This window comes from Muntiacus reevesi, chromosome 8, assembly GCF_963930625.1.
Source record: "Muntiacus reevesi chromosome 8, mMunRee1.1, whole genome shotgun sequence".
Lineage (NCBI taxonomy): Eukaryota > Metazoa > Chordata > Mammalia > Artiodactyla > Cervidae > Muntiacus > Muntiacus reevesi.
This window is the reverse complement of record NC_089256.1, coordinates 24045436-24072984: the sequence shown is the minus strand read 5'-3', so window position 1 is coordinate 24072984 and position 27549 is coordinate 24045436. Positions and strand designations below refer to the sequence as shown.

The 27549-nt window shown below is 60.9% G+C and overlaps 1 protein-coding gene across 1 annotated transcript; it reads right to left on the bottom strand.

The window, feature by feature from the left end:
• Window positions 1-501: 501 nt before the first annotated feature.
• On the bottom strand, window positions 502-27549 carry PFKL (phosphofructokinase, liver type). Its single transcript, XM_065942725.1, has 22 exons — window positions 27390-27549; window positions 22041-22114; window positions 19935-20012; window positions 17745-17934; window positions 16926-17091; window positions 16290-16334; window positions 15925-16033; window positions 14142-14237; window positions 13083-13175; window positions 11825-11950; window positions 10722-10786; window positions 10020-10083; window positions 8068-8214; window positions 7636-7706; window positions 5469-5556; window positions 4850-5002; window positions 3196-3360; window positions 2639-2700; window positions 2310-2421; window positions 1631-1730; window positions 1438-1543; window positions 502-1061 (listed from the first exon to the last, which is right to left on the bottom strand). Exons 1-22 carry the CDS (start codon window positions 27472-27474, stop codon window positions 914-916), a joined length of 2343 nt encoding a protein of 780 aa, XP_065798797.1. The 5' UTR covers window positions 27475-27549; the 3' UTR covers window positions 502-913.

The window sequence follows — 27549 nt, the reverse complement described above, 5'->3', positions numbered from 1 at the left end:
CAGGGACTCCAAGCACAGCCGTGTGGTCCACATCCAGCTTGTCCTCCTCTCGGCGCCCAGGTGCTGGCATCTGCTGTGGAGTCAGGCGCTATCACAAGCCAGAGACTTCTAAGGGTCAGCCCACCCGTAGCCCCCAGTGGTGACAAGTGTCTACCTGCCTCCCAGCCCCCCCACCAGTGTCTTCTGGGTTGTCCCTCCCACCACCACCTGTCCCAGGGTCCTTGGCTCTGCTTCTGAGACCCCAGCCCAGGCAGAGTCTGGGGAACATTCCAGGTCAGACTCAGAAGTCCTCCCAAGACTGGGTGTGGGGGTCAGGTCACCACACAGACAAGGGTGAGGAGCTGCTGGTCCAGGGAAGGGGTGTGGCCCCAGGGGACACACGTCCCTGAGACAGCCTCAGCCCAGGGGCCAAAGGAGGACCCCAGACTCATGCGTACAGGTCCAGGGATGACCAGCCCCCAGTCCACCCACCCTCCCCAGGTTTCCAGAGATTGACAGCACTCCACAGTCAGGTGATTTTATTCCTAGAAAAGGTGACAAGCTCTGCTCAGCCCCGGCGGCCAGTGCACACAGAAGCAGGGTCACAGTGAGGTCCACAGGGTATGCCCTCCCACAGCCTTGGGCCCAGGGCAGGTGAGGGTGCAGGGCCGCCTAGGAGAGAGGCTCCAGGCCACAGGGGGTGCTGAGGCAGAGGGGCAACCATGTCCAAACACAGATGCCAGCACACGCCCCTGCACTGGAAGGGGCTGCCCAGGGTGCTCTGTCCGGGGAGAGAGCCGAGAGGGCGGCAGAAAGGAAGTGGGCAGCGGCCCCGCGGCCCACAGCCCCTGCCCACGCGCCTGTAGGGTCCAGCAGCCCGGCCCCAAGGAGCCGGGGGAGGTGGGTGCAGGGTGAGCGGGGCATGGACGCAGCTTCAGAAGCCAGTCTCAATGCTGAGGGTGCGGCGGGTGACATGCTCGAGCTCCCCGGACACGTAGTCGGCCATGCTGATGCGGTAGTGTGCCAGCATCTTCAGCATGAGCCGCAGGTTCAGCCACCACTGCTCCCGGGGCATGCGGTGCCTGGGGCGGGACAGGGTCAGTGTCAGAGGGCGGGGCGAGGGGCGGGACTGGCGGTGCCTGCAGCAGGGCGGGGTCAGGGTCGGGGGCGGGGCTAGGGGAGCGGCAGCTCCCAGGCACGTCCCCTCGGGACACCTAGCCACTGTGTTGGGGACCTGTCCCTTTGGGGCCCACACCCAGGAGGGCTCAGCAGACCGAGTACACCCTCAGACCTGACCATCGCTGACCCCCACCTTCTCACTCTCACCCTCTACCCTATCGGTGGGGGACAGGGCAACCCTGTGGGGTCAGGGTTTGAGTGTGGCCACACCCTCTCCCAGCACATTCGCCCCAGGCAGGTCTGGGCCCTGCGGTCCACCCTCTCTTTGGAGGGACTCACTCAAAGTCGGTGTCCTTTTTGAGCTCGGTGACAGGGCTGAAGGCCACCGCTTTCTTCTGCAGGCCGATCACGCAGGCCGAGTCAGGGGCATTGGCGAACACCCGCCCTGTGGACACAGTCCCGTGATGGCAGCCCCCACACCAGGGATGCCAGTGGAGGGCAGGCTGGGCCGGCTGCTGCCTCCCCCACTTACCATTGCGATAGACTGCCCGCAACTTCTCCGACATCCAGAGTATGGCTTTCACCCCAAGCTTGGTACCATAGTTTCGGTCAAAGGGGGTGGGAGCCCCACCCTGGAAACACAGTGGGTGAGGCCAGGTTCTGGCCTCTGGGGAGCTGTGAAGCCAGAGGCAGCCCCAGCCCTGGCCTGAACCCGGCATCCTGGCCCGACCATGACTTAGGTGAGCCCTCCCGGAGAGTTCTGACACCCCATTCTCTCAGTCTGCAACAACCCAGCCCCTTTCTCCATCCCATATCTAGCCTAAAAGCCACCTCCAGAGGCTGGGCAGTTGGTTGCCAACTCATCAAGTGGGGGGCTTCTGTGGGCCCCCGCATCCAGCAGACAGGTCCCACCACTCGTGAGCAAAGACCCCTGGGGAAGGGGTGCCTTGTGGGTGCACACAGCTCTCACATCTGGCTGGGAACCCACAGCATGGGTCTCACCAAGACACAGCCTGGGTCTCCTGCCTGTGCAGTGGGTGATGAGCACTCAGGTCAGGGGTGTGCGGATGAAGCAGCCCCTGCAGCCAGGTGCCCCATGAGGAGGGGCACAGAGAAGTGTCCTCATTGTGCTGCAGCCCCCTGGGGCCCTGGGCCCGGGCACAGGTGTCAGGGAGTGGCCTACCGAAATCCATGTCCCCACCCCACCACACCTGCTGCAGGTGGCCCAGGACGTTGGTCCTGCAGTCGAACACGCCCTTGCCCTCGGAGGAATAGAGGTTGTACAGGAACTCTGTGGTGTAGTGTTCATGGCACTTCTCGTTCCTGGAAGAGGAATGTGGGACCTGGATGCCGATCACAGGATGCTGAGCCCCTCTGGGCTGGCCCACAGGCTCGAAGGAAAGCTCGACTCCACCACCACTGCCTCAGCCCCCGTCCTCTCTCCGCCCAGCTGCCCCTCAGCAGCCCTGACCCGCAGCCCAGGGGTCAGGAAGCGCCCCCCACCCACCCCCAGGCCCTGTGGGCTCCCCTGCAGCCTAACCGGAGCACCAGGCCCCGCTGGATGTCCGTCTTCATCTTCTCGGTCATGTGCTCCACGTTGGCCTGCAGAGGAAGGACCAACCACAGTGAGTGAGGTCGGTGCAGCCGACCTCTGCCCGCCCCCTCCAGCAGCTGCAGGCTGTCCAGGAAGAAATGTTCCAGAATACCCGACAAGAAGGGCCAACTTGACCCAGGTCAGCCTGCGGGGGCGGGCCGGTCAGGGGTGCGGCAGGCCCTGAAGAACCAGGACGGCTGGTGCGGGTGTGGGCCTGTGGCTGGACAGTGAGGCCGGGTGGGGAAGTCACGGGGCCGGGAAGGGGGACTGCACAGAGGTGGGGACGAGGGGGTGGGACTGCACAGCGTGGGGGGACTGCACAGGGTGGGGATACTGCACAGACGGGGGTGAGGGGACCACACTGTGGGGGAAGGCATGCGGGGGTCATGAGCTGGGTCCCCTTGAAGGCGGTGAGTCCCCAGCCTGCTGGGCTGTGCTCCTTGGCTGGAGTCCCAGCCCCTCCAAGTGGTCTGCAGCGGGAGAAGGGCGGGGGCTCCGCTCACCTTTAAGTCTTGGATGTTGAAGGGATCCTCGAAGACATAGGCAGCGTCAGCCCCCACAGCGATGCCAGTCACGGTGGCCAGATAGCCGCAGTAGCCACCCATGGTCTCCACAATGAACACACGGCGCTTGGTCCCCGAGGCCGACTGCTTGATGCGGTCACAACTCTGGGGGCCAGGGGGCGGTCAGAGACCTCCCTGAAGGCCGCAGGGACCCACAATGCTACAGGGACTCAGGTTTCTGGCCCAAGCTGAGGACCAAGACTGAGGCAGGGAGGGGCTGGGACAGCCCCTTCGCTGTGTGCCAGGGTGCTGGCAGCCCTCACCATGATCCCTCCTCTTGGCCACACAGAATTGAATTCCCAGTCTGGGCAATTCTGCCCCCAGGATGAGGCAGGTCACTAGTGTCTGGTGGGTGGAGGCCAGGGTCACTGCCAGGAGGCTCTCCCTGACCTCGGACCAGGGACATACTGGGCCTTAATATGCCAAAGGGGGAGACATGCCTCCACGTCAGGGTCATAAACAGGGGCCCAGACAACACACGAAGTTAAGTGCTCTGCACACACTAACGATAACGTGACACTTGATAACATCCTAGCTCTGAATGGTTCAAGGAAATTAGAGTATTAGATAAAGAACTGAGGAAAGAGAACTAAGACAGATAAGCAGGTCACTGGTGTCTGAACTTCGAGGATCAACCCCAGATGACAGATGAAAGAGCAAAGTGGAAGAAACGGCCACAATGTTTGCAAAGAGTCTGTGTCCTACAAATGTAAAAAGCACTTACAGATAAAAAAGAAAACGTGCCCAGAGAAAAATAGGCAAGTGGTGGAAAAAGATAATTTCCAAAAACCCACAAATGGCCACCAATAAATGCATGGAAAACGTTCAGCTGTACCAGAAATCAGAATTGCAAATTGAAACAGAATCTTATCTTCCCCCACCTGTTGAGGTTCAGGGGCACCAGAAGTTTCGGAAGAGCAGTGGGTGCAGCGACCCACAGCCAGTGCAGATGGAGGTTAGATTCTAAGAAAACCCCTGAGGATTGTGGTATTCTGGGGGGGGGGGGTGTAGGGGTGGGGGGTTTGGGGTCTCCTTTAGTCTCTTGTTCCACTAATATTTTCTCTTTCATCTAATAATATGTAGCACTTATTAGAGCAGCACACCCTCTTCCAGCTTCAGATCCCCCAAAGGGAGGTGCTGAACCCTCAGGGGAGCTGGGTTCCTGAGAGGTAATAGACAGGGTGGGAAAGGTCTGGAAAGTGAGAGTCAGGGGGATGCCCCTAGGGAGCACAGTGGGCAAGCCTGCTGGGACCCTCCCCAATCCCGGAACAAGGCTCCCACCTCCCACGTCCCAGCCAGAGCCCTGGGTACCCCCAGAGCCACATGTGGCTGCTTCACCAGACAGAACCCAGGTTGAATGTCCACACCAGTACAGTAGCTCAGTTAGGTCGGCTGCAGCCCTGACCACCATCATCCTCACACCCCATCACCCCAGGGCCACTCCCCCCGGTGCCATCCACGAGGCCTCGGGGGGCAGCCAGGTCCTACCCACTCCCCACACAGGCCACCAGCCTCAGTGGGGCCCCGTATCTGTCCCACCCACTTGGCAGCCCCTCTGCAAGCTCCCCGCTCCCAGTCAGCCCCTGGCCCGCACCTCCATGGCGGCGTTGACAGCCGTGTCGGAGCCCAGGCTGAAGTCAGTGCCCGGCACGTTGTTGCTGATGGTGGCGGGGATGACGCACATGACAATGCACAGCTCCTCATAGCGCCCACGGGCCTCCACCAGCTGCAGCACCCCCTCGTAGGCCTGTGGGGATGGGGGGCGGCTCAGGCCCAGCCCTGGAGAGGCTGTGCTGGGGGCCAAGGCCAGAGAAGGGGCCCCTGGGTCCTGCTCCCTGCCATGTGTGTGGGGCTGGGCATCTGAGCCCACCTGCCCCCACCCACAGGGCCGAGATCAGGTGGGCCCCACCCAGGAGCTCTGTAGCCACCGTCCCCAGGGAAACTGGCCTCCAAGGAGGACGGAAGGAGGCCAGCTGCCTTGACCCCGACCCACTGCACGCATTCTGCAGGGGCTCAGGTTCTTCCAGGAGAGGGCAGGAGTGGATGTCTGTCATGTAGCGGGGCTGACCGAGCACTAACATCACATGGACATGCCCCCACTACTCAGAGCTCCGCTCTGAGGACTGGCCCCTCGCCAGCAGGAGACTGAGGCCCCCGGCCACTTGGTCCTCCGGCCCAGGCTGCCCCTGCATGCTCCCCTGCGGCCCCCTCACCTCAAAGCCCCCGATGACCAGCAGGGCGTGGATGTTGTGAAGGCGGATGTTTTCCACAATTTTCTCCATGTAGCCCTTGGGCAGCGTCCTGCAGAAGATAAATCAGATGGATACGTGAGTCTGCACAGAATGCCAGGCTGGACAAAGTAATCTTGAGAAAGAAGAATGGAACTGGAGGAATCAACCTGCCTGACTTCAGACTCTACTACAAAGCCACAGTCATCAAGACAGTATGGTACTGGCACAAAGACAGAAATATAGATCAATGGAACAGAATAGAAAGCCCAGAGATAAATCCACGAACCTATGGACACCTTATCTTTGACAAAGGAGGCAAGGATATACAATGGAAAAAAGACAACCTCTTTAACAAGTGGTGCTGGGAAAACTGGCCAACCACTTGTAAAAGAATGAAACTCGAACACTTTCTAACACCATACACAAAAATAAACTCAAAATGGATTAAAGACCTAAATGTAAGACCAGAAACTATAAAACTCCTAGAGGAGAACATAGGCAAAACACTCTCCGACATAAATCTCAGCAAGATCCTCTATGACCCACCTCCCAGAATATTGGAAATAAAAGCAAAACTAAACAAATGGGACCTAATGAAACTTAAAAGCTTCTGCAATACAAAGGAAACTATAAGTAAGGTGAAAAGACAGCCCTCAGATTGGGAGAAAATAATAGCAAATGAGGAAACAGACAAAGGATTAATCTCAAAAATATACAAGCAACTCCTGAAGCTCAATTCCAAAAAAATAAATGACCCAATCAAAAAATGGGCCAAAGATCTAAACAGACATTTCTCCAAAGAAGACATACAGATGGCTAACAAACACATGAAAAGATGCTCAACATCACTCATCATCAGAGAAATGCAAATCAAAACCACAATGAGGTACCATTACACGCCAGTCAGGATGGCTGCTATCCAAAAGTCTACAAACAATAAATGCTGGAGAGGGTTTGGAGAAAAGGGAACCCTCTTACACTGTTGGTGGGAATGAAAACTAGTACAGCCACTATGGAAAACAGTGTGGAGATTTCTTAAAAAACTGGAAATAGAACTGCCATATGACCCAGCAATACCACTTCTGGGTATACACACTGAGGAAACCAGATCTGAAAGAGACACGTGCACCCCAATGTTCATCGCAGCACTGTTTATAATAGCCAGGACATGGAAGCAACCTAGATGCCCATCAGCAGATGAATGGATAAGGAAGCTGTGGTACATATACACCATGGAATATTACTCAGCTGTTAAAAAGAATTCATTTGAATCAGTTCTAATGAGATGGATGAAACTGGAGCCCATTATACAGAGTGAAGTAAGCCAGAAGGATAAAGAACATTACAGCATACTAACACATATATATGGAATTTAGAAAGATGGTAACGATAACCCTATATGCAAAACAGAGAGACACAGAAGTACAGAACAGACTTTTGAACTCTGTGGGAGAATGTGAGGGTGGGATGTTTCAAAAGAACAGCATGTATATTATCTATGGTGAAACAGATCACCAGCCCAGGTGGGATGCATGAGTCAAGTGCTCGGGCCTGGTGCACTGGGAGGACCCAGAGGAGTCAGGTGGAGAGGGAGGTGGGAGGGGGGATTGGGATGGGGAATATGTGTAACTCTATGGCTGATTCATATCAATGTATGACAAAATCCACTGAAATGTTGTGAAGTAATTAGCCTCCAACTAATAAAAAAAAAAAAGAAAAAAAAGAATGCCAGGCTGGAGGGACACACATCCACACTGTCTGACCGCTGGAGAAGGCGGGCCTGGGACCTGGCGATGCGATTATTCCCTGTTAGAGGAGGCAGAGGTGAGGCATGGGTGGGTGCGGGTGAAGGGACCACCAGCAGGACAGGTGGCCTGGCACCTGCTCAGTGCCCTCGCTGGACACTGGACACTGTCCTCACCACACCTGGGCTGTAAGCCTTACTTCCTGCCTGAAGTGAGGGGGTGCCTCTTGCAGGTTGGGTTACCTGAATAGCTGTCCTCTACATAGGTGCCCTCAGAGAAGCCCCAGGCAGCAGGGTCTGTGTCCTGCTCTGGACAGGCCATCAGCCAGGGAGGACCCAGCCTGGGGCCCACAGGGCTGGTTTCCCTGACATCCCCCCCACTGCCCACGGTGGCCAGCTGCTCACCTCTTCGTCCCCAGCATGGAGCCGCCACGCCCCAGCCAGCCGGCCACATCATGCCAGCTCACTTCTTGCACCTGTGGGGGGAGGCATGGCTTCAGGGAGCAGGCCAGGGGCACTTGCCCACTTCTCTGCAGGCCACGGGCCTGTGCTCAGAAGCACACGTCCTTGGAGGGACAGAAGCCAGGCCAGGGACTGACCCTCGAGCCACAGGTCGGAGCAGGGTCTCAGGGGCTGGCCTAGGCTGAGGTAGATCCAGCTGTGCCCCCTCCACCCCGGGGAGCAGGCCCGGCCTTTCCCTTGTGCCCATGTTGTGAGTCCCTCGGTCCTTGTGTGTCTGTAAGCCAGCCGGGGATGTAGCCTAAGCTGACCAAAGGCAAACGGGCCCACCACCACAGGCCAGGTCCCCCACCCGACCTTGGGCACGGCTGCACCTACCTGATTCTTGGCCAGGCCTTCAAAGCCATCGTGCACGACATATACCGTGTGGCCCTGGGAAATGCCGGAACGCACCGCCGAGCGCACGGCCGCGTTCATGCCGGCCGCCGGGGCCCCCACGTTCAGGATGGCCAGGGAGAAGTTGGTCTTCAGAGAAGAGGGAGAGACAAACATGTGAGCACGGGGCTGGGGGGACCACTGACCCAGATGGAAGTCAGCAGACAGCAGCTTCCAGGGAAGCGGCCCCGGTCCTCGGGCCAGCCTGGACACCGTCCTGGGACTGGCCTCCCCTGGACATGACAAACACCTGTCCTCCTGATGCCGTAACGCTCAGCCCAAGACCACACAAGCTACTGTGAAGACCCCACCCACAACCCGCAAAATCCTCATCCAAAGGCAGAAGCGGGACTCCAGCCGCTGTCAGCCAAGTGCAGCTCGGGCCACAGTCAGCGCCTGCCTGGATGCCCCCGGCACTCACCCTGTGCTCAGGGTTCAGCGCCCCAGAACATCCTTGGTGAGCATCAGGGATGCATAGAGAGAAGGGGGCCGCTGCAGCCACAACAAAGTGCAAAGAAGCAGGCAATGCCAATTTAGTATTAATGGTGGTGTAGTCGCTAAGTCAGGTCTGACTCTCTGCAGCCCCATGGACTGTAGCCTGCCAGGCTTCTCTGTCCATGGGATTTCCCAGGCAAGAATACTGGAGTGGGTTGCCATTTCCTTCTCCAGGGGATCTTCCTGACCCAAGAATCAAACCTGAGTCTCCTGCATTGCAGGCGGATTCTTTACCAACTGAACCACCACGGAAGTCCTTTAATATTAATAATTAATAGTAATACAATGGTTGATTTAACCTGATAGAACCAATGTGTCATCACCTCAACTCGGAATCAATGTAAGAAATCGGGTCTTTCACACCCATTTCCCCCGCTGCTCCTCAGACCCTACACCTGTGGGGGCATGCAGGCACCCCGCTAGGGACAGCCACATTCCCAGCAGTCAGCAGCCATGTGTGGCCACTGGCTAAGCTGGGCTGTGTGGCTCTGGTGGGTCCTGGTAACACTAGCCTGATGCCCCAGAAGTGGTCATGACCCAGAGGGTTCTGGAAGGAAATGCGGACACCACTCCACCTTGCCTGGGAATGCTGCCCACCCCCAACCAGCTCTCGGGATAAATGGGGGGGAGGTAGACCAGGACCCCACCGTCCAAGATTGTCTTGGTGTGGCCCTTTCTTTGTCCCGTGATTTCAGAGATGGATCCTGCTGTTGTCCTTATTTGGAAGAGACCATTTTGTGAAGTTTTTAGCTGTTTGGGAACATGTCTTAATACTCTTGAGAGTCCCTTGGACAGCAAGATCAAACCAGTCAATTCTAAAGAAAATCAGTCCTGAACATTCATTGGAAGAACTGATGCAGAAGCTGAGGCTGTAATACTTTGGCCAACAGATGCAAAGAGCTGACTCACTAGAAAAGACCCTGATGCCAGCAAAGATTGAAGGCAAAAGTGAAGGGGGTGGCAGAGGATGAGATGGTTGGATCATATCACCAACTCAATGGACATGAATCTGAGCAAACTCCAGGAGATAGTGAAAGACAGGGAAGCCTGGAGCGCTGCCGTCCAGGGGTCTCAAAGAGTCAGACATGACTGAGCAATGGAACAACATAACACTGGAGCCCTCCTCTCCTAAGGTAAACCTATGGGCCTGACTTAACCTTCAGCCAATTGAAAAGCGACAGGCCAGTGTGATCCCCGGGCCCAGACACATGCTGTTGGGACCTACTGGTCAAGCAGAGGCCGAGCCTGCCCTCTCAGTCCGCAGCTCAGACCCAGACAGGAGGGAGGGTCCCAGTTCCCTGAGCAGGGGCGTCTCCCTACTCCCTGAGTCAGGTTGTGGGGGGGCTGGCAGGTGGAGGCCACAAGGGCAGCCAGGTGTGGGCTCCGCACCCTGCTCTCACCTTCTCCTTGGAGATCTTCTGGTGGGCAAGCAGCTTGTAAATGTTCCAGTTGTTCTCAAAGCTCCTAGAAAGGAAGCGGGTCGTGCACAGCACAGCCACAGCCGAGCAGCCTGGCCCAGCACAGCCACAGCCCAGCCCAGCACGCAGCCTCCAAGGGGCCAGACACGGGCGCGGCCCACTTCCCCACTCTTGTCGCCATGGAGCCTGGCTGGGGGCCATCGCCAGGCGGCAGAGACCCCTCTAAACATGCGTCCCCAATGCCCCCTCAGCAAAGCAAGTGCCCGCGTTCAGCCGGCATGGTCTCTGCAGCTCCAAGGCCAAGGGAACCAGAGGAGAGACCTGTGGGTCCAGTCGACCTGGCCCCGGGCCTGCCCCCACTGCTTCCTCCTGCGGTCTCCCCTCCTCCTGCCCCCTCCCCAGGCCTCCTTCCTGACCCTACCGGTGCTGTGTTCTGCAACCCCCCAGCCCTGCAGGCCCCTCCCTGCCCCATGGGGAGCATCCACACAGCCTGCCTGCTTCCGGGTCACAGGGACCGTCACACCCCATCTCCTGCACGATGCACGCCCGAAGAGGGCGGCTCAGAGCACCACCTCTGCAGGTGGGCACATCTGAGTGTCAGGGGCAGGGGGTGACCATGGGCGAGCCACTCGGAGTCTGCTGGGGGCCCCGTAGAACAGACCATTGCCCAGTGTGGGCCCTCACCTGCCTCGGAGCTGGATGGCCTCGTCAAACCTCTTCTCGTCCATGGCCTTCTGCACCTCCTTGGTCTTAAAGGAAACAAGAAGCACAGGCTGGAGGCAGGGGTCTGGCACACTCAGCTGAGAGGGGCCTGGCCCAGACCTGCCGGGCAGCCGTCACTGCTGGCAATCGGGAGGTCTAAGGGCAAGACGACCCCACCTGGCCCACTGGGTCCTCCCCTCCCTGGAAGGGGCACCTGGACCTCACTCCTCCTCAGACCCTGGCTGGCAGCCAGGGTCTAAGAACGAAAAGGGAGGCAGTTCTGACCCCCAGGCTCACACCACCGATGACCAGCCTGCCCTGAAGCAAGGCCCCCTGAGGTCACTACAGTAGGGTGTTCCAGGAGAAGCACCGGGGCAGCCCCCTTCTGCCGCCAACCTGCCTCCCCTACGTGGGCCCCACCCCGCCCCCAGCTGCAGAAGGGAAGCCAGCACCCACATTTCCACCAGCCTCCCAGCCTCTCTCTGCCCTCACCTCTGGCTCCCCCTCCCGCGGTGGCCCCTTCTCTGACAACACAAGATGTCCCAGTGGTTCTGGCCCCTTGCTCCCCCTTCTCCCTCAACCCCACCTCGCCCAGTGCAAGACCTGTCCCAGACCACTGGTTCAGAGGGGCTAAGTGACCTTGGCTCCCCCCAGAGTCGCGCAAACTCCAGCTCACCAGACCTCCCCAGGCTCACCGGCTCCCTGCAGCCCCCACACCTCTCTTGGGACTTGTCTCACCGAGGCACCTGCTGACACCTCCCTCCCCGCCTGGATGACTGCAGGCCTTGGATACCCTGAGGCCTGCTGGGGTGGGCAGCAATGCACCAGGGTGGGCCACCAAGAGGTGGTGCTGCGTGAACCGCCTGCTCCCTGCCACACGCGTGGGGGAGCAGCAGGACCCCGAGAGGGACGGGCTGGGGGCCCTTGCAGCAGGCCTGCTGGCTGGGCCCTGAGAGGCCTGGAAGGGCAGGCAGCTCCGGGTTGTGGTGGGGAGGGGGCCACAGCAGAGCCCAGCAGAGCACAAAGGCCCCGGTCACCTCCCTGGACACCCCCACCCTGGGCACTCTGGGCAGGCCAGTGCTCACCATCTGCACACACTCCATGAGGGGCAGCCGCACGGACTGGTTCCCTGAGAGGCTGACCACGCAGGCCGGCGTGTCGGGCGTGGCCTCCAGCAGCGCCATCACCGCCTCCATGCCCATCTTGCTGCTCTGAACGGGGAGAGGGTGGTAGAGCTCAGGCAGGTGTAACCAGGAGGGAGCCAGCCCCATGCCACACACATCCCACAGCAGACCCACAAGGCCTCAGCCCTCAGAGCCTGCCCACCACACACACACACACATATGCACATGTGTGCTAGAAGCTTCTAGAATAAGTGGCACCATTTATTCTAGAAATGCGGACTCTGCATGGTCATCTTTGACAACACCCACTGCCCCACCTGGCACCATTTCTCAGGTCTCAGCAGCCCTGCTAGGGGGCATGGCCCCGGCACCCCAGGTTGCAGCGGCAGGGCCGGACCTGGGTTTCTGGGGTTCTCTCCACTATGACGAGGTTTCTCATTTTGGGCTCCTTTCTCACAGCTGTTCTGGGGTGGGTGCAAACGGGGGCTGGCAGGCTGGACCAGCTAAAACAGGTAAGGACTGCCCTCTGTGGGGACAAACCACAAACCTGGGTCCCAGCACAGACAGCAGGAACACACAGGTGCGTGGAGAGCAAGGCCCGTGGCTCCGCTGGGTGAGACAGCGTGTCCCTGCGTGCACCACGCTGGGCCTCCCACACTGGCCAGGCGAGTGTCAGGAACAGCCTCGGAGGAAAGGTCCTACATCCCTTGGGAGCACCACAAGCTGGCCCCCCTCCTATAACCCCCTGTAGGCCTGAGCTTGGGGACCAGCACCAAGCTGCTCCTCCTTTGTCTCCCTCCCAAGCATCCTGTGTCTCCACCAGCATCCGCAGAACCGGAGGCCCAGGCACAGCTCCCACCTGCCCCGCAGCCTCCAGCCCCTCCCCAGGATGACCAGTGCCTCATGGGCAGGCGCTTTACCACACAGGGGCGTCCCTGACTGAGTCCCTGTCACCCTGGGGCTGCAGCAGGCTTCCCACCCTGCAGAGGGTGCCCAGGCCACTGGCCAGACTCAGAACAACCAGACATCAGACCCGCTGCTCCCCCAGCCCTCCTCCCCAAGGTCCCACCAAAGGCATCGCCAGGAAGCTGGGGAGCCTGGGCTGCCAGGCCCTAGTCTCACTATGAACACCAGCAGCAGTGAAGAAACACGCGCCCAAGCATGCACACACACGTCACCCATGCACGCACACCCAGCGCTAGGGTGATGCCCCACCTACCAGGATGCGGTCAAACGCTGAGGGGGTCCCTCCCCTCTGCACATGGCCCAGCACAGTCACACGCGTGTCGAAGCCCAGCCTCTGGACCACCAGCTGCTCGTAGGGACAGAGAAGCAGGCACCCTTGGATTTGCCACACCTCTCCCACTGGACAGGGCCACCGCATGGCCCCCAATGCTCTTCCCTCCCCCGTCCCCCACCTGCCTCAGGGATTTCAGGGTGTCAGAACCCCAGGGGCCCTACAGAGCTAGCCCAGGGTTCACTCCAACAGCCTGAGTGTGCCAGGGGCTGTCTCCATGTGTGTGGGCGGATGCATGCTCCTGTGTGCGTGGGTGTGTATCTGTGTCACCGTGGGGGCGTGTGTCTGTGTCACCGTGGGGGCATGTGTCTCTGTGTCTTCCCGCACACATGCCAGGTTGTAGGAATTTGTCATGGTCTCCCACCCCTGTGGGTCAGGCACCACCAGCCACTGGTGGGAAGCAGAGAGCACAGTGAAGGGGCAGACAGGCCAGTTCACGGCAGCACCTGACTGGACCTTGAGGACAGGGTGGGTGGCCAAGGTGAGGGGCATGGAGGTGCCCAGGGGCTGTGCCCCACTGGGGGATGGGGGCCCAGAGCCCTGGGGCAGAACCAGGCATGTGGGTGCGGGTCACAGGTAGGTAGGACTCCCCAAAGCGCCAGCTGTTCTGTCATGAATCTGATATGGATGGGCAGTGGGCATCCCTGTCACTGAGGGGCTGGCAGGGGCTGAACTCAGCCATTGGGACACTGCTGGGGGACTTAACGGGGCTCCTAGGATGGGGGCTGTCCTGAATGAAGGCTGGAAGCCAGAAGGTGCGGGGCTCCCAGCAGGTGGGGCCAAATTTCAGCCTGGAGGCCCAGGGCTTCTCAGGGGGTCCCAGCCATGCCCACCCTACATCTGCTGACAATCACTGGGGCCGAGGACACTCCCTCCACGAGCCAGGGTTGGGACCCCAGCAAGAGCACGTGGGGACTGGAGATAAAGGGGAGACCCCCCCCGAGGCCCTGCCAATCCCACATGACCCAGGGGTTCACTCACGTCCTTCACGTAGCGGGATGAGATGGGCTTCCCGTTGCGGTCGATGGCGCCCTCAGCAATGATGATAATGTTCAGGCGGGACCCTCGGCTCCGAGTCTGGGTCAGAGACACCGCAGGGCTCAGCCGCCAGCATGCAGACACCTGTCCCCAGACACCTGGAGCCCTCCTTGGGGTCCACGGCTCGGGGCTCATGTGGGCGAACCAGGACCCTGCTACCCCACCTGGGGTTGGGGGTCAGGGAGGAAGAGCTTGCAGCGGGCTGGGGGACTAGAGGATTCCTGCCCACCTCCCACTCCCCAAGCTGAGGGAAGCCTTCATGCCTCAGCTGGTAAGGGTGAATTAGCACCACTCATTGTTGCAAATGAGAGGGTCTTGGGGGATTTAAAAGTGCTTTTCACCTATTTCCTCAACAAACATTTGTAAGAGTCCCTCTGATCCACCAGCCCCTGTTGGCCCCACAGCATTAGAAGAAACTGAGAAAGATAGAATTGGAGCAGCCCCTCGAGGCATGGGTGCAGAGGGGACGGGGAGCCAGGCATGGAGGGCTGCCCGGAGGTGGTGGTGGCGGTGCAGAGAAGTGAAGCTGGCAGAAGGGCCCACACCTCCCCGCCTCACTCACTGCAGCCCAGGAGGTGGGCAGGGCAGAGGGTGACAACTGCATGTAACATGTGGGGAAACTGAGGTTCAGGGAAACCCTGGGGGGTGGGGCTGAGGGCCTTACACAGAGCGGGAAAGCAGCAGGGTGTGTGAGCCTGAGTCCAGGCCACTTCCAGGAAGACCAGCCCCCAGTTCTCAGCAAGTAGGTCAAGGCCAAGGCCAAGGTCAGCCAGGGACCATCAACCCCAGAGCCGTGCTCCACCCACTGAGGCTACACGGCCACTCGGGGGTACAAGGACTCCACCCAAGGAGAGGACACAGGCCTCTGGCCGGCCTCCCTGCCAGGCTCAGTTCAGTCCCACCCTTGCCTTCACTGGGGAAGGTTCCAGAATGCAGTCGTGACCCTCAGCCCCGCCCACGGTCCTGGGCAGGGACACAAAGCCCTGGGTGGTGGGGCTGGCGGGAGCGAGGGGGGGGGGAGCATTCACCAGTGGATGGGAGTGAGGCCACCTCCTTGGTCACATGGGGACAGGGACACGCGGGAAGCACAGGGCCGGCTCTAACCACCCCCAAGACGCTGGAACAGCAGGCCCAGCCCCAGGCAGCCTCCACGCTCGTCCTGCCCTTGGGCCAGTTTGCAGAGGACATTGTGGGTGGACACAGCCCATTAGGGCCCCAGGCTGGGCCTGAGCATGAACTTGGGAGCACAGTCTCAGGGGCTCCCTGGCTTCGAACCCAGACCACAACCCTGGAACACCACCTCATGGAAGGGCGCCTCCCACCCCTGTTCTAGCCCTCCTGTCCACCGCTGAGCCCTGGCCTGGCCAAGCGGCCAGCTTATCCCAGTTGGGGGCTTTGGGGATCCCTACCTAGGCCAGGGTATCTGCCTGTTCTGTGTCAGAGGCCCCAACTTCATCTTGAGGGGCCAGAGAGCTGCGTCCTGGGCACCCCAGCTCAGGCGCCCCTGCTCATCCCTCCTGGATGAGGCCTCAGCCGCCCTTCTGCTCCCACCCCCATGACCTGCCCCGTCGGAGGCCCTGCCACACGTCCCTGTGCACCATCTTCACAAGGCCATGCCCCCAACTCGGGCTCAGCAGTCAGGGCCCCCAGGAAGCCAGCTTGACCATGTCCCTGCTCCTGCAGTGCTCACAGCAGGGACCCTGAGAGAAGACCCTCACCCGCTCACCTCGCCGAGCCGCTCACACATGAAGTTCTCCCAGCCGTCCTCGGGGGGCGCCTCGGGGATGAACAGCCAGTCGGCCCCCGAGGCCAGGGCGGACACCAGGGCCAGGTACCTGTACAGGCATGAGGGGGCGGGGCTGCAGTGGGTGGACCCCCACCCAGCACCCCGGACCCCGGGCCCGGGGTTACAGGGCAGGTACAGCTCTGAGCGGCACCCAGCCCCAGAGTCAGGGCTCCCAGCCCCACCCCGTTCTCACACCCAGAGCATCGAGGGAGCACCCGCCACGTGCAGGGCACCGAGGCGGCCCCGCGTCCTACTCCCGCTCCCCAGGAGCCCCGGGCCCCCGCTGACCGGGACCGCCCCCTTACCCGCAATGCCGTCCCATCACCTCCAGCACGAAGGTCCTCTGGTGGCTGTGGACACAGAGCGGACAGAGGGCATCAGTGCCGAGGCTCGCGGAGCAGCCTGGACTTCTGTGTCCCGCCACCCATAGCCCCAGCTCAGCCAAGAGCATGCCTGGGAGACACAGAGGACGTGGGGGCAGCCCAAGGACAGACAGCCTCTGTCATTCCCAGGGCGGCCAAGTCTCTGCACTGAGTCACCTCCGTCGGGCTCACGTCTGGTGTCAGACTGGTTTTCACTGATCTTCTGTTCCTGAAGCTGAAGGCCATTTGCCTGGCCTGGGCTTGGCTGTCTTAGCTAGCAGCTGAGGACCCCTGTGGGATGCACCATCACCCAGGGCCGCAGAAGCCCTGTATGAGCCATGGCCCACCCAGGGCTCAAGGGAACCTGGTGGGGTGGGGACCAGACCCAGAGACTTTTTGCTCACCCCACTGTGAATCTCCCTCTGACTGGGGGCTGAGGGCAGCCAGCACAGACCCCTAGGGATGGAATCATACTGACAAGCCATTGACTCTGCAGAGCGGCCACCTCAGCTCCTGGCTGGGGGACGGGATCCCGAGCTTGCTTGCCTGGTGGCCTGGCCGGGTGGAGGCCTCGCTCACCTCTGGGCGGTGGTGGTGATGGCGTCGATGACTTCCATGATGCGGTGCAGAGCTGAGTCTGTGCCGATGGTCATGTCAGTGCCGCAGAAGTCATTGTCGATGGAGCCCACCAGCCCCGCAATGTTCAGGTGCGAATAGGTCTGAGCCGTGCCCTCTGAGATCTTGCCTGGGAAGAAGGGGCCGGTCTGGCTGCAGCCTCTGTGCCTCCAACCAGCTCCCATGGCCACAACATGGGGCTCAGACCCTGATCCCTGATCACCTCCCTCAGCCCACCCTCAGTGCAACCTGATCAGGCCCTCGGGCTCGGCTTCCTCCTCCCCAGGTCCTGCAGCAGGGGTCCCAGGTGTGGGGAGGGGAGCAGTGGCTGGACCACTAGAATCAAGTACAGACTCATCCTCTACCCAGAGACCCCCAGGGAAATCCTGGAGTGTGCACCCCTCACCTCCACATCCCCGTGAGTGGCACAGAACCAACGGAACTCCAATAGGCCACTTTACAACTGGGGATCCCCAGGACTTTACATCTTATGTTACCAGATTTTAACTATCACGCTTCTGCAAACTAGGACAAACCCATAACCAACATCCAGGAACGAATCCTGCAGCACAGGTAAGTCAACCTGGGAACTGCCATCCAGCCTCAGGAGGCCTCACTACTGGCCAAGCTTGGAGCATCAAGTGAGCACCTCCCACCCTGCCCACACCTCCTGGAGCGTCCAGGCCTCTCCTCCCGGCCAGCAGACAGGTGGCCTCTCACCTCCTCTGGTCCTGCCCACTCCCTGCCCTCAAGCTGCTGTGTCCGGGCTGGGCTGCAACCCACCTTCGCTCACCAGCTCCTCCAGGAGGCTGCCCCACTCGCTGCGGAAGATGTTGGCACCAGTGAGGCTGCCGTCCCCACCAATGACGCACAGATTGGTGATGCCGCGCTGGACCAGGTTGTAGGCGGCCGCCCGGCGCCCCTCCCGCGTGGTGAAGGCCTTGCAGCGGGCACTGCCGATGACAGTCCCACCCTGCATGGAGGAGGGGGAGTCTGAGCCAATGGGGCATGGGGGGACCTAAGCACTGCGCAGGGGACCTGGGGACCCCAAAGAACTGAGAGGGCTAAGGCTAGGGGCTTCTCAGAAGCCTGGGCAGGTGTCCCCCCGCTCCTTGGCATGTCTCCTATGTGAGCAAGGAGGAGACTCTCCATCGCCAGGCTCAGTGAGCGTGACAAGGCAAGGGGTGAGCAGGCTCCGAGATCTGTAAGGTGCACACAGACACACACATGTGCATGCATGCACATGCACACACACGCACACACGCATGCGCGCGCACACGTGCACACACATGCATGTATTCTGGTGGATACGTCGGGACCCAACACAGGGACCTGCCTGCACAGCTCACGCCAGCATCCATGTGGCCCCTCCCTGCTCAGCCTCGGCCGGGGCTCCCCAGACTGTCCCCCAAGAACACCTGCGGATACCCTGCTCTCAGTCAGGTGTGAGAACAATGTGCCCGGGCCACGCCATGCTGCTCCCGATACCACGAGGCTGGTGTCCGACTTCATGGAAAATTCGAGTCAGAGCTGCCCCTGTCCTAGCCCGCTCCCTCCCGGAGCCCCTCCGGCCCCCACAGCCCTCTTGCCCCTTCCCCTTGCCCCCACACCCCCAGCCCCTGTGTTCTGTGCTGCTCCTCACTCCTCCCCAGACACCAGCTCCTCCCACATCCTTAGGGCCCAGCTTTCATGCAGCTTCACTTCCTAGCTATCACGCGGCCTAACACCCCTCCCTGGGTGCTCTCTCAGGACAGAAGGACGGCCATCCTCAGACACAGGGTTGGAGCAGAGCAGCAGTTGGACCCAGGCCTGAGGCAGGATGGCTGTCCTTCTTGGATCCCTGGGGTGGAGGACGAGGTACTCAGGCCGCCACAGCCCCACCCACGATGGGGTCAGGGAGCACGGCTCCAGAACAGGGAAACAGGGGACAGAGGTCTGACAAGGCCCAAGAACAGGGCTCGTCTGTGCCCCGCTGGACCCACCAGGCCTTGATCAACCGGCTCATTCCCACAGTGCCTATAGAGTGCAGTCCCCTGGGAACGTCACCCTGGGCAGGAGGGGAGGGGTCAACCTCAGGACTGGCCATGCCTGGATGACCCTGGATCCAGGCCCGTCACCCACTGCTCTGCTGACCCATGTGCAGCTCGTGATGACAACAGACCACTTCAATAAGCAGGTGTCAGCTGGTGGCCCGGGATACAGAGGTGACAGGTGCTCCACAAAGGTCCCTGCTCTTTGGGAGGACTAGGGTCTCCCCATAGACACCTGGTTCAAAGACCCCCTTGCCTAGGAATCCCTGACCCCAGTGAGCTGCTCATCCCCCGCCCTCACTAAATAGGATGATGAAGGGGAAGGCGGGGGAGGTGCCTAGAGGCTGAGGCTGCATAGGCCTCCCTCCAGGGTGCCCTCTTCAGCCCGCAGCGGGAAGCTGAGACATCTGGGGCCATCCCAACCCTGTGATCTCTTAAGCCCATGAGCTCCCACCCCCATGACCCCAAGGCAGCTGGATGGCATAGTCAGCCTGGAGCCAATCCCCTGAGGGATGGTGTGTAGCCTGCGTCCCTAAGCGTGCAAGTCCCCCTGTGTGCCTATGTGTCACTGTGTGTGTCTGATATGTGCATCTGTGTATCCCCCTGTGTATCCCCCTGTGTGCCTGTGTGTGTCTGTGGGTGTCTGTGTGTCTCTCTGTGTGTCTATGTGGCTCTGTGTGTGTCTGATATGTGCACCTGTGTATCCCCCTGTGTGTCTGTGGGTGTCTGTGTGTATCACCTGTGTGTCCCTCTGTGTGTCTATGTGCCTGTGTGTGTCTGTCTCGTGTGTCTGTCTGTCCCTCTTTGTCCCGCTATGGGTCTAAGTGTCTATGTGTGTCTGATATGTGCACCTGTGTATCCCCTTGTTGTTCCTCCATGTGCCTGGGTGCATGTCCCGGCGTGCACACGCGCTCACAGCAAGGAGGGAGGGTCACAGGCTCACCAGCTGGATGATGTTGGAGACGCTGAGCCAGTTGGCCTGCTTGATGTTTTCGCCTCCCTCCACGAGGCCTTCATAGCCCTGAAAGTGAAGGGACAGGCCTGAGATGGGTGCCCATGGCCGCAGAGAACACTGCCCACCGGAGCAGGATGCATGGAACCTCGGCCAAAACCCCTGCTGGCAGGAAGCAGGTCCAGGGGTCCTGACTGCACAGGCCCTCCACTCCCAGAGCCTCGGGGGACGAAGCTGGGTTGGCTGGGGTCAGGGGTGTTAGGGGGCAAAGCTGGGCTTGGCTGGAATCAAGGGTGTCGGGGAGGGGGGAGGCCTGGCACCCAGAGGGTCTCCCGGAGCACCCTCTGCAAGGCCTGCAGGGTAGTGTATTACAGAGCATGACTCGCTCAGCAAAGTGCTCCTGTCACAGGCAGACCTTCCGATGCGTGTCCATGAGCTGCACCTGGGTCACACGTCTGGGTCGGAACCAGGGCCAGTCAGCGCCCTGTGGGCCCTCTGCCCTGCCAGGATCCTCTCCCCCAAAGGTGCCCACTGCCCTGCCTCCCAAGGTGTCAACTAGATTCAGAAATGACAGGCACAGCATCCACTCTGTCTGGCCTCCTTCTCTCGGCTGGGTGACTGTGTGGCCCCACAGGACCACGTGCGCCTGTGACTGTGCTCACTTGCGGGAGTCCCCCAAGCAGGCCCCCAGTGTATGATCTATTCACCGTTCGTGGACCTCCGGAGGGATCCTGTTTGGGACTATTGGACCTAATGCTGCTCAGAACACGTTTGTGAGTCACTGGGTGTGCGGCCAGCCTCTGACCGCACTGCTACACAGCGCCCCACCTGCCGTGGCCACCTCGTCTGTCAGCAACAGGGGCAGGGCAGGCCTCTGGGAGCCTCTCCCCCAGTTCCAGGCCATGCAGGGCTCCATCCTGGAAGCTGCATGTGGCCCCTGCAGGTGGGTTCTCCCCTGACAAACCATGTTATTTCCCAATGACATAAGCCACTGGCCGCCTGGACAGCTGGCCCTTCTCATTAGCAGGAGCTCTTTATACAGTCTGGATCAGGCCATGTGCTTTCACAAATGGTGAGGAGGCAAAGCACCGCCAAGCACCATGTGTACAAACTCCGGGAGCCTGGCCTTGGACCCACCCCACCCTGACTGGGGACCACTTGTCCACGAAACTCGGCCACTCGCTGAAGAATCTCACCCTGCCCGTTGGAAGGTTCTAGACCACTATCAGGGCCTGGGCACCCCCGCCCAGCTCCTGAGGCCCTCAGGAGATGGCTCCCCAGACATGACTTTGAGGACTCTGGCCACCTGAGCCTGGTCTGAGGGTCCAGATCCCGCAGGAGGGAGGGGTCTGCAGAAGTGCCTGGCCATGTGTCCATTCAGATGGCCCTGTACAGCCAAGGCTGGGAAGACACGCCTGACCTGGGTCAGGGCGAAGGGACAGGGACGCAGACATGCCCCAGGTGGGAGGAGGAAGCTCCGGGGAGAGCAGAGCAGGCTCGGTAAAGAGTACCGCATTCCAGTAAAGAGTGAAAACAAAGTAACACAGTAACACTGTGAGGGAACTGCAGGGCTGCCCAAGGTGTGTCTGTGTCTATGTATCTGTTGCAAGTCTGAAACCTGGATTTAGGGGAATAGGAACGGGTCGGGGGGTGGAGCAAAGGGGAGCCCCAGCTTCTGCCAGAACAAAGCAGAACAATGATTCTCTATTGCTTTGCACAGGGAGGCTGTTTGCTAGGGTGACTCAAGCTCAGGTTACGTGAGGAGGGTGCAGGAGGGCTGGGGGTCAGAGGATGGTGGGGTGAGGTCCTGGCCTCAGAGGAGGACCACAGCTTCATGCCCTCTTCTCTCTCAAGAGACACAGCCGTGCCCAAGAACCCAGGCTGAAGGCAGGCTCCCCACCCACAGCTCAGAGCCAGGCGGCCCTGCCCCATCCACTGTCCTGACCAGCCTCTCTCTGGGCCTGAACAAGGACCAGTGACCCTGACAGAACAGGGTCCCGCATCCCTCCTCCCTCCCCCTCCCCCCACAATGTACCCCGCCTGCCTGAGCACAGGGCCCACCCACCGGAGTCTGGAGCGAGGACCCCTGCACCTTACCTCGTAGATGAGGAAGACCTTGGCCCCCACGTAAATGCCCATACGAGTCACGGCTCTGACAGCGGCATTCATGCCTGCAAGGGATCAGGGAGAGGCCTGTAAGTGGAGACACAGGGTGTGGGGGAACCCCGGACCACCCCTCCCCACATCTCAGGGAGCCCAGCCAACGGTCTCAGTCCAGTCCGGGGTGAACCCCTGAGGTTGTTTCGGCTTCGCATCTGGAAATATGCCACCTCCAGAGTTACGCCGGGAAGGCCCCCACCAGGCCAACTCCTGAGTCTGCACTCCTGACCCTGCACAGTCACCTGCAGACCGGCCACATCCTTTCCGGCCACATCCTCGCCCAGTGCTCACCTGCAGTCTCTGATGCCCGGCACAGCCCTCTCCCTGGCCCTCAAGGCTCTGACCTGGGGGAATCCCAGCAGGTCAGGGACTTGGCCCCAAGATGAAAGAGGGGGCTGGCAGGAGGCAGGAGACAACCACCTTTCAAACTCTCTGTCATCGTCTGCAGAGTCTCAGACCACCACACCAAGCTCCGTGTCTGTGGCCCTGGGGCCACGAGGCCCATAGGGGCCTCGATGAGCCAGGAGGGGGGCAGTGTCCCCGAGAGTCAAGGCCTGGCTGTTGGGGGTCTGGGAGCCTCAGGCAGTGTAGCTGACTCGGCTGACGCCCCTGCCCCCAAACTGCACTGCACACCGGGGCCACCAGGCTCGGCGGATCACCCCTCTCACCTGTCCCCTAGCCCCAAGACCCCAGTCTCCCATCCCCTCCACCCCCATCTACAGCAGCTACCCTGCAGCACAGCCTTCATGGAAAGAAAGATGTTCATGGGGAGGAGGAGCAAACAGCTCGTAGGAAGTGCTCAGAGGATCTCAGAGGAACCCCGGTCCCCTTCCCTCATGGTCAGTCCTGAGACCGAGACCCACAGAAGGCAAAGGGGTCCTTGAGGTCCCTGTGGAGGATCATCGTGTCCCTAAGGTTCCTCCTTGGAAGACCGCCCACTGTGTCCCTGGGGTCTCATATACAGTCAGGTTCACGAGGCATGACTTGAAGAAGCCCCTGAGAGGCCCAAGCACCAGCAGTGGCCCCACGTGGAGACCCTGCCGCTGTCTGAGGGTGGGACATGGCCCCACCCAGGGATCAAGCCTCCAAGTGGCCCGGTGGCAGGGCCGCAGCTGTTGCAGGTCTGGACAGGTCAGGTCAGGGTCTGTGGCCCTGTGCAGGCACCCGGGGAGGGCCCAGCCCCCACACTGACTGCCGCCTGGAGGGTAGCCAGGGCTGGGGCCCACGGGCGGGCTTGGGGCTCCAGGCTCAGGGCTTGGAAGCAGGAGCCTGGAATCAGTGGCTGGAGGCAATTTGCCTCAAACCTTCTTGCCCGTCACAAAAGATAGCAGCATTAGGAACAGGCAGGGTGGCCCCACGTCCTCAGAGAGGAAGATTGGCCAATCACCTGCCCTGGGTTCCAGCCTGTGACGCTGGGTCTGGGGACTGGATCACAGAGGTAATGCCGAGTCTGACCCCAGGATCACCCCTGCTCCCCCGGCCTTCTTGCTGGTGGTCCTGGCTCAGAGCGCATGCACATTCCGTGATCTGTCCCTAGGCTGTGAAAGCTTTTCCCTGGAAGGGCGGGGCACCAGCTGGAGTGTGACTGAGGGCCCAGGGGCCCTGCCCTCCTGGCTCTTGAGCTGGTGGAGGGGCGGTGCCCATCAACTTGGGAATCCCGTGGGAGGACCATGAGGGTTAGACCGCATACAGTACCTCAGGAAGAACCCAGTGGGCAGAGCCTGCCCCAGTGGAGGCTCAAGGCACTGGGCTCCCAGGAGGTCAGCACAAAGGTCACTCTCCAGACGGGAAGCTGGGGTCTCAGAGGGAGGGAGGGGGGCTGCTGGGACCCCAGTTGGTGCGGGCAGTGCCGGGAGACACCCTGGACCCCCCTTACCTTGGGCACAGCAGGTTGCCCTATCCCCACCCAGCCACCGAGGCTTCTGCTGACGACTGGAGGGACTCCCCAGGGAGGGGCCCCTGGACATCACAACCGGCAGGGCACAGGGGCCGGGCAGTCCTGAACTGGCCACACTCACGGCTTACCACCTGCCTTTATCAAGAGAACTCTTTTTCTAAAGAAATCATAACTCCCACGTTCCTGTAATGGATGGAAGTGAGGTTATAGTGACTGAAGTTAGCAGTAGGAGCCCAGGGAGCATAGCAGCCCCGCCCACACCCCCAGGCTGCTCCAGGAACCGGATCTGAAGGCCAACAGTCCTGCTGCCGGAGGTCAAGTAGGTCAAGGGGCTGCGGGCTGTGGGGCTGGTGGAGATGGGGAGGGAGATAAGACAGTTGCAAAACTGCCCCTCCTGCCCTCAGCAGGCCCTAGGTCCTGCAGAAGCGCTTGGCCGCCTCTGGGGCCTTGGCCAGCCCAGGCTTTCCATTCTCAGGTATCTGCCTCCCAGTCACCCCCGCTGGGGTGAGCCCACTGTGGCCTCATTGCAAGCTCAAGGCCCAAGCCCCACCTCTGGCAGTAGGAGAGAGGCCAGCACTTCTGGATCGGGGGTGGGGGAAGGGCAGTGGCTGGAAACCAGGCCACCATCCAACTCAGAGGTCATGGGCATCTCCCTAGCCAGCCTGGTGGGCATGTCTGCAGCCCCAGGGACTGCAAAGGTCCCCGTTCTTAGAGTACTGTTCTCAGTCTTGCAGAGAACAAATGACTGTATTACAGGAAAACTCTTGACTCTTCGAATGAGATTGTGCCAGCTGCCATGGAGACGGAGGCCTAAGGATGTGGGCTTCCCTGTAAACCTCACAGTAAGCTGCCTTCCTAAGAGGGCCTTTTTAATTGCCCTTTAAGCTGCTTTTCTTTCTCAAAATAAACCAAGGATGGCAGCCACGAGCTCCAGGGTCAGAGAAGCAAGGAGAGCAGCTGCATCCACTGCTGATGAGCCAGCCCTGGACCCTTGCTCGACCTTTCACCCCAACCTCCCCCAACCTCTGCCCTAGAGCAGGCCAGGGAGACTGTTACCAATCACTTCCTGTTGGAGGAAATGGACACCAACCAAACTGATGTCAGAGGTGAAAGCATCTGTTCCAAAGGTGACTTTTCATCATAATTAGCTTCCAGAAAAACAAAATGTACAAGAAAGAGGTGATCTGATCCTCGGGGGACACGGGGCCCAGCAGGTCCATGTTTATTCATCAGTCGATGTGAGGATATGGAGCTGGCCTGGACAGCTGAGGGAAACTGAGGCCCCAGGGACAGGCTCGGGTCAAGTCACAGAGCTGGTCAAGGCTGGCTCCCCATCACAAGGCTGGCCTCCATTCGCCCCAACAAGAGCAGACTTGAGTGTCTGGGAGGCAAGTGCAGGTCAGAGTGGAAGCCCGTTCTCCACGTGGCTGTCAGCCCCGCCCTACACGGGAGGGCACACAGGGAGGGCCAAGTGGCACCATCAGGTCCCTAGAGGTCAGCCTCTATTTGGAAGGCAGTGGTGAGGGTTCCTGGGGGAACACTGAGAGGCCACTGTCTAGAGCCAGTTCTCTGGAGCAGCACTAGCGAGAAGGAGCAGCCTCAGGCGGACACCCATGGGCGAGCTCGCAGAACTTACAGAGCAGAAAGGCTCTGCCCCACAGAGAACCAGCTGGCCCACATCCTCCCCCAGGCATCAGCCTGAGCCCTAAATCAGGGAAGTCTGCGGAAACCTCCTCAACCATAAAACCATGTCACAGCCGGGGGTCTAGGAGAATGCGGACGGTGCATGAGGTGAGGGAGCTGACGGTCAGCCCAGCCAGCGGCACACGGGTGGTCACACTCCAGGGCATTCAGGAAGCACTCCCCGTTACGTGCGGGGCACCAGGGCTGGACTGGCCAAGAGGAGACCTTCAGTCAAACAGGCTTTGCCCTCAGCTGGCCTGCCTGCCCGGGCCAGCAGCACCCAGGGTCCTTTCCTTCCGGCCCCTTGTCCTATTTTGTCTGTGCACCCGTGGAGTTCAGCTCCCCGGCCAAAGTGTACCTCATTTATCTTCCCAGCCCTCCCTGCAGCACTGCTGTTACAACAACAGGAGCCTGGGGGGAGACCCCCTGCACCCGCACCAGACCTCACAGAGGAAGGGTCCAGCCCTCTGGCGATGTGTCTGCCCTCCACACACCAGGCCCTTCCCGTGGTACAATCTCACAGGATGATGCTTCCCCAAGACCACCCTCCAAGCCCAGTCTCCTCCTGCCCGGCCCTGGCCCACCAGCCTTGCTCTAAGAGGGCGCCAGCCGCCACTGCCCAGCAACAGGCAACCGCTCTGACCACGCAGGACTGCGGACGTGCAGCAGAGCACACTGCCCGCCACCAGTTCCGAAAAGGAGGGCTCAGCCAAACCCGCGGAACGCCTGTGCAGACGCGGGTGCAGACAGCCGCGGATCCCTCTGCCGGCCTGGTCCGGCTCCCTCATGAAATCCGCCCCCACCCCCGTGCTTTCCCCTGCGTCTGAGGGGGAACCAGGAGTCAGCGGTATGGGGCAGAGACGAACCAGGCGTCTGGACTTTCTGATCTGGAAGGAGGCACACCGGGCTCACTGCGCAGCCTGAAGGTGCTGGTTCCGTCCCTCCCGCCTCCTGGGCTACTTCAGGTCTCTCCTGGGGTTCAAGATGTGTGGTGTGGCCATGTGGCCAAGCCCCACAGGTGTGATACTGGCCATCCCAAGCCACTGGTCCTGGAGAGCAGGGGTCAGGACAGGACCTGGGTGCCAGGAGGGGGCTGCCAGGACAGGCCCCCAGGAAGGGCACTAACCTGGCTCTGCCAGGTCCTGGCTGCGGGACGCTAGGCAGGTTCCCCGGGAAGACCACCGTCTTAGACACGCGGCGTGAGGACAGGCCTGCACTAAAGAAATGCCCCAGAGTCGCCCTGAAGGTGGTGTTTGGGGGAAGCGCTGAGCCCTCGGGTCGTGTTTCAGAACCAGGAAGAGACGGGTTCTCCAGGCCTGCGGTGACTGCCCTGCCCTCCGCGGCCTCCGCTCAGCGTGCATTCCAGGAAATGGGGCTCCTGACACACGTGAACAGGAAGGGGTGCCGGGACCGCCTGGGTCAGAGAGAACCGGGAGAGCTCCGGGTCGCCGGCCACAGCCGGCCGCGCAGACACGCCCCCTGGGCGGGGGCAGGCGGGCGCGGGGGGGCGCAGATGCCGTGGTGGGCGGCACGTACGCGGGTACCCGGCGCGCCGGGGCGGATCCAGTACAGGGACCGGGACCTGGGCTGGGAGGACCTGCCGACCGCGCGCCGCAGATCCGGGCCGAGGGTGGCGGGCGCGCCGCAGGGACCCGGGGACAGCAGAACCCCCGCCCGCCAGCGACCCGCCGCGCGCCCGCGCCCACCTTGCGCATCGCCGCCGCTGGTCAGCACGCCGATGGCCTTGCCGGCCCCGGTGGTCCGCAGCTTCTCCAGATCCACGCTGGCCATGGTGGCGCCGACTCGGCCGCGCTCACTCTCGCGCCCCGCGCCGCCGCTGTCGCCGAGCCCGCCCCGCGCCTTGCG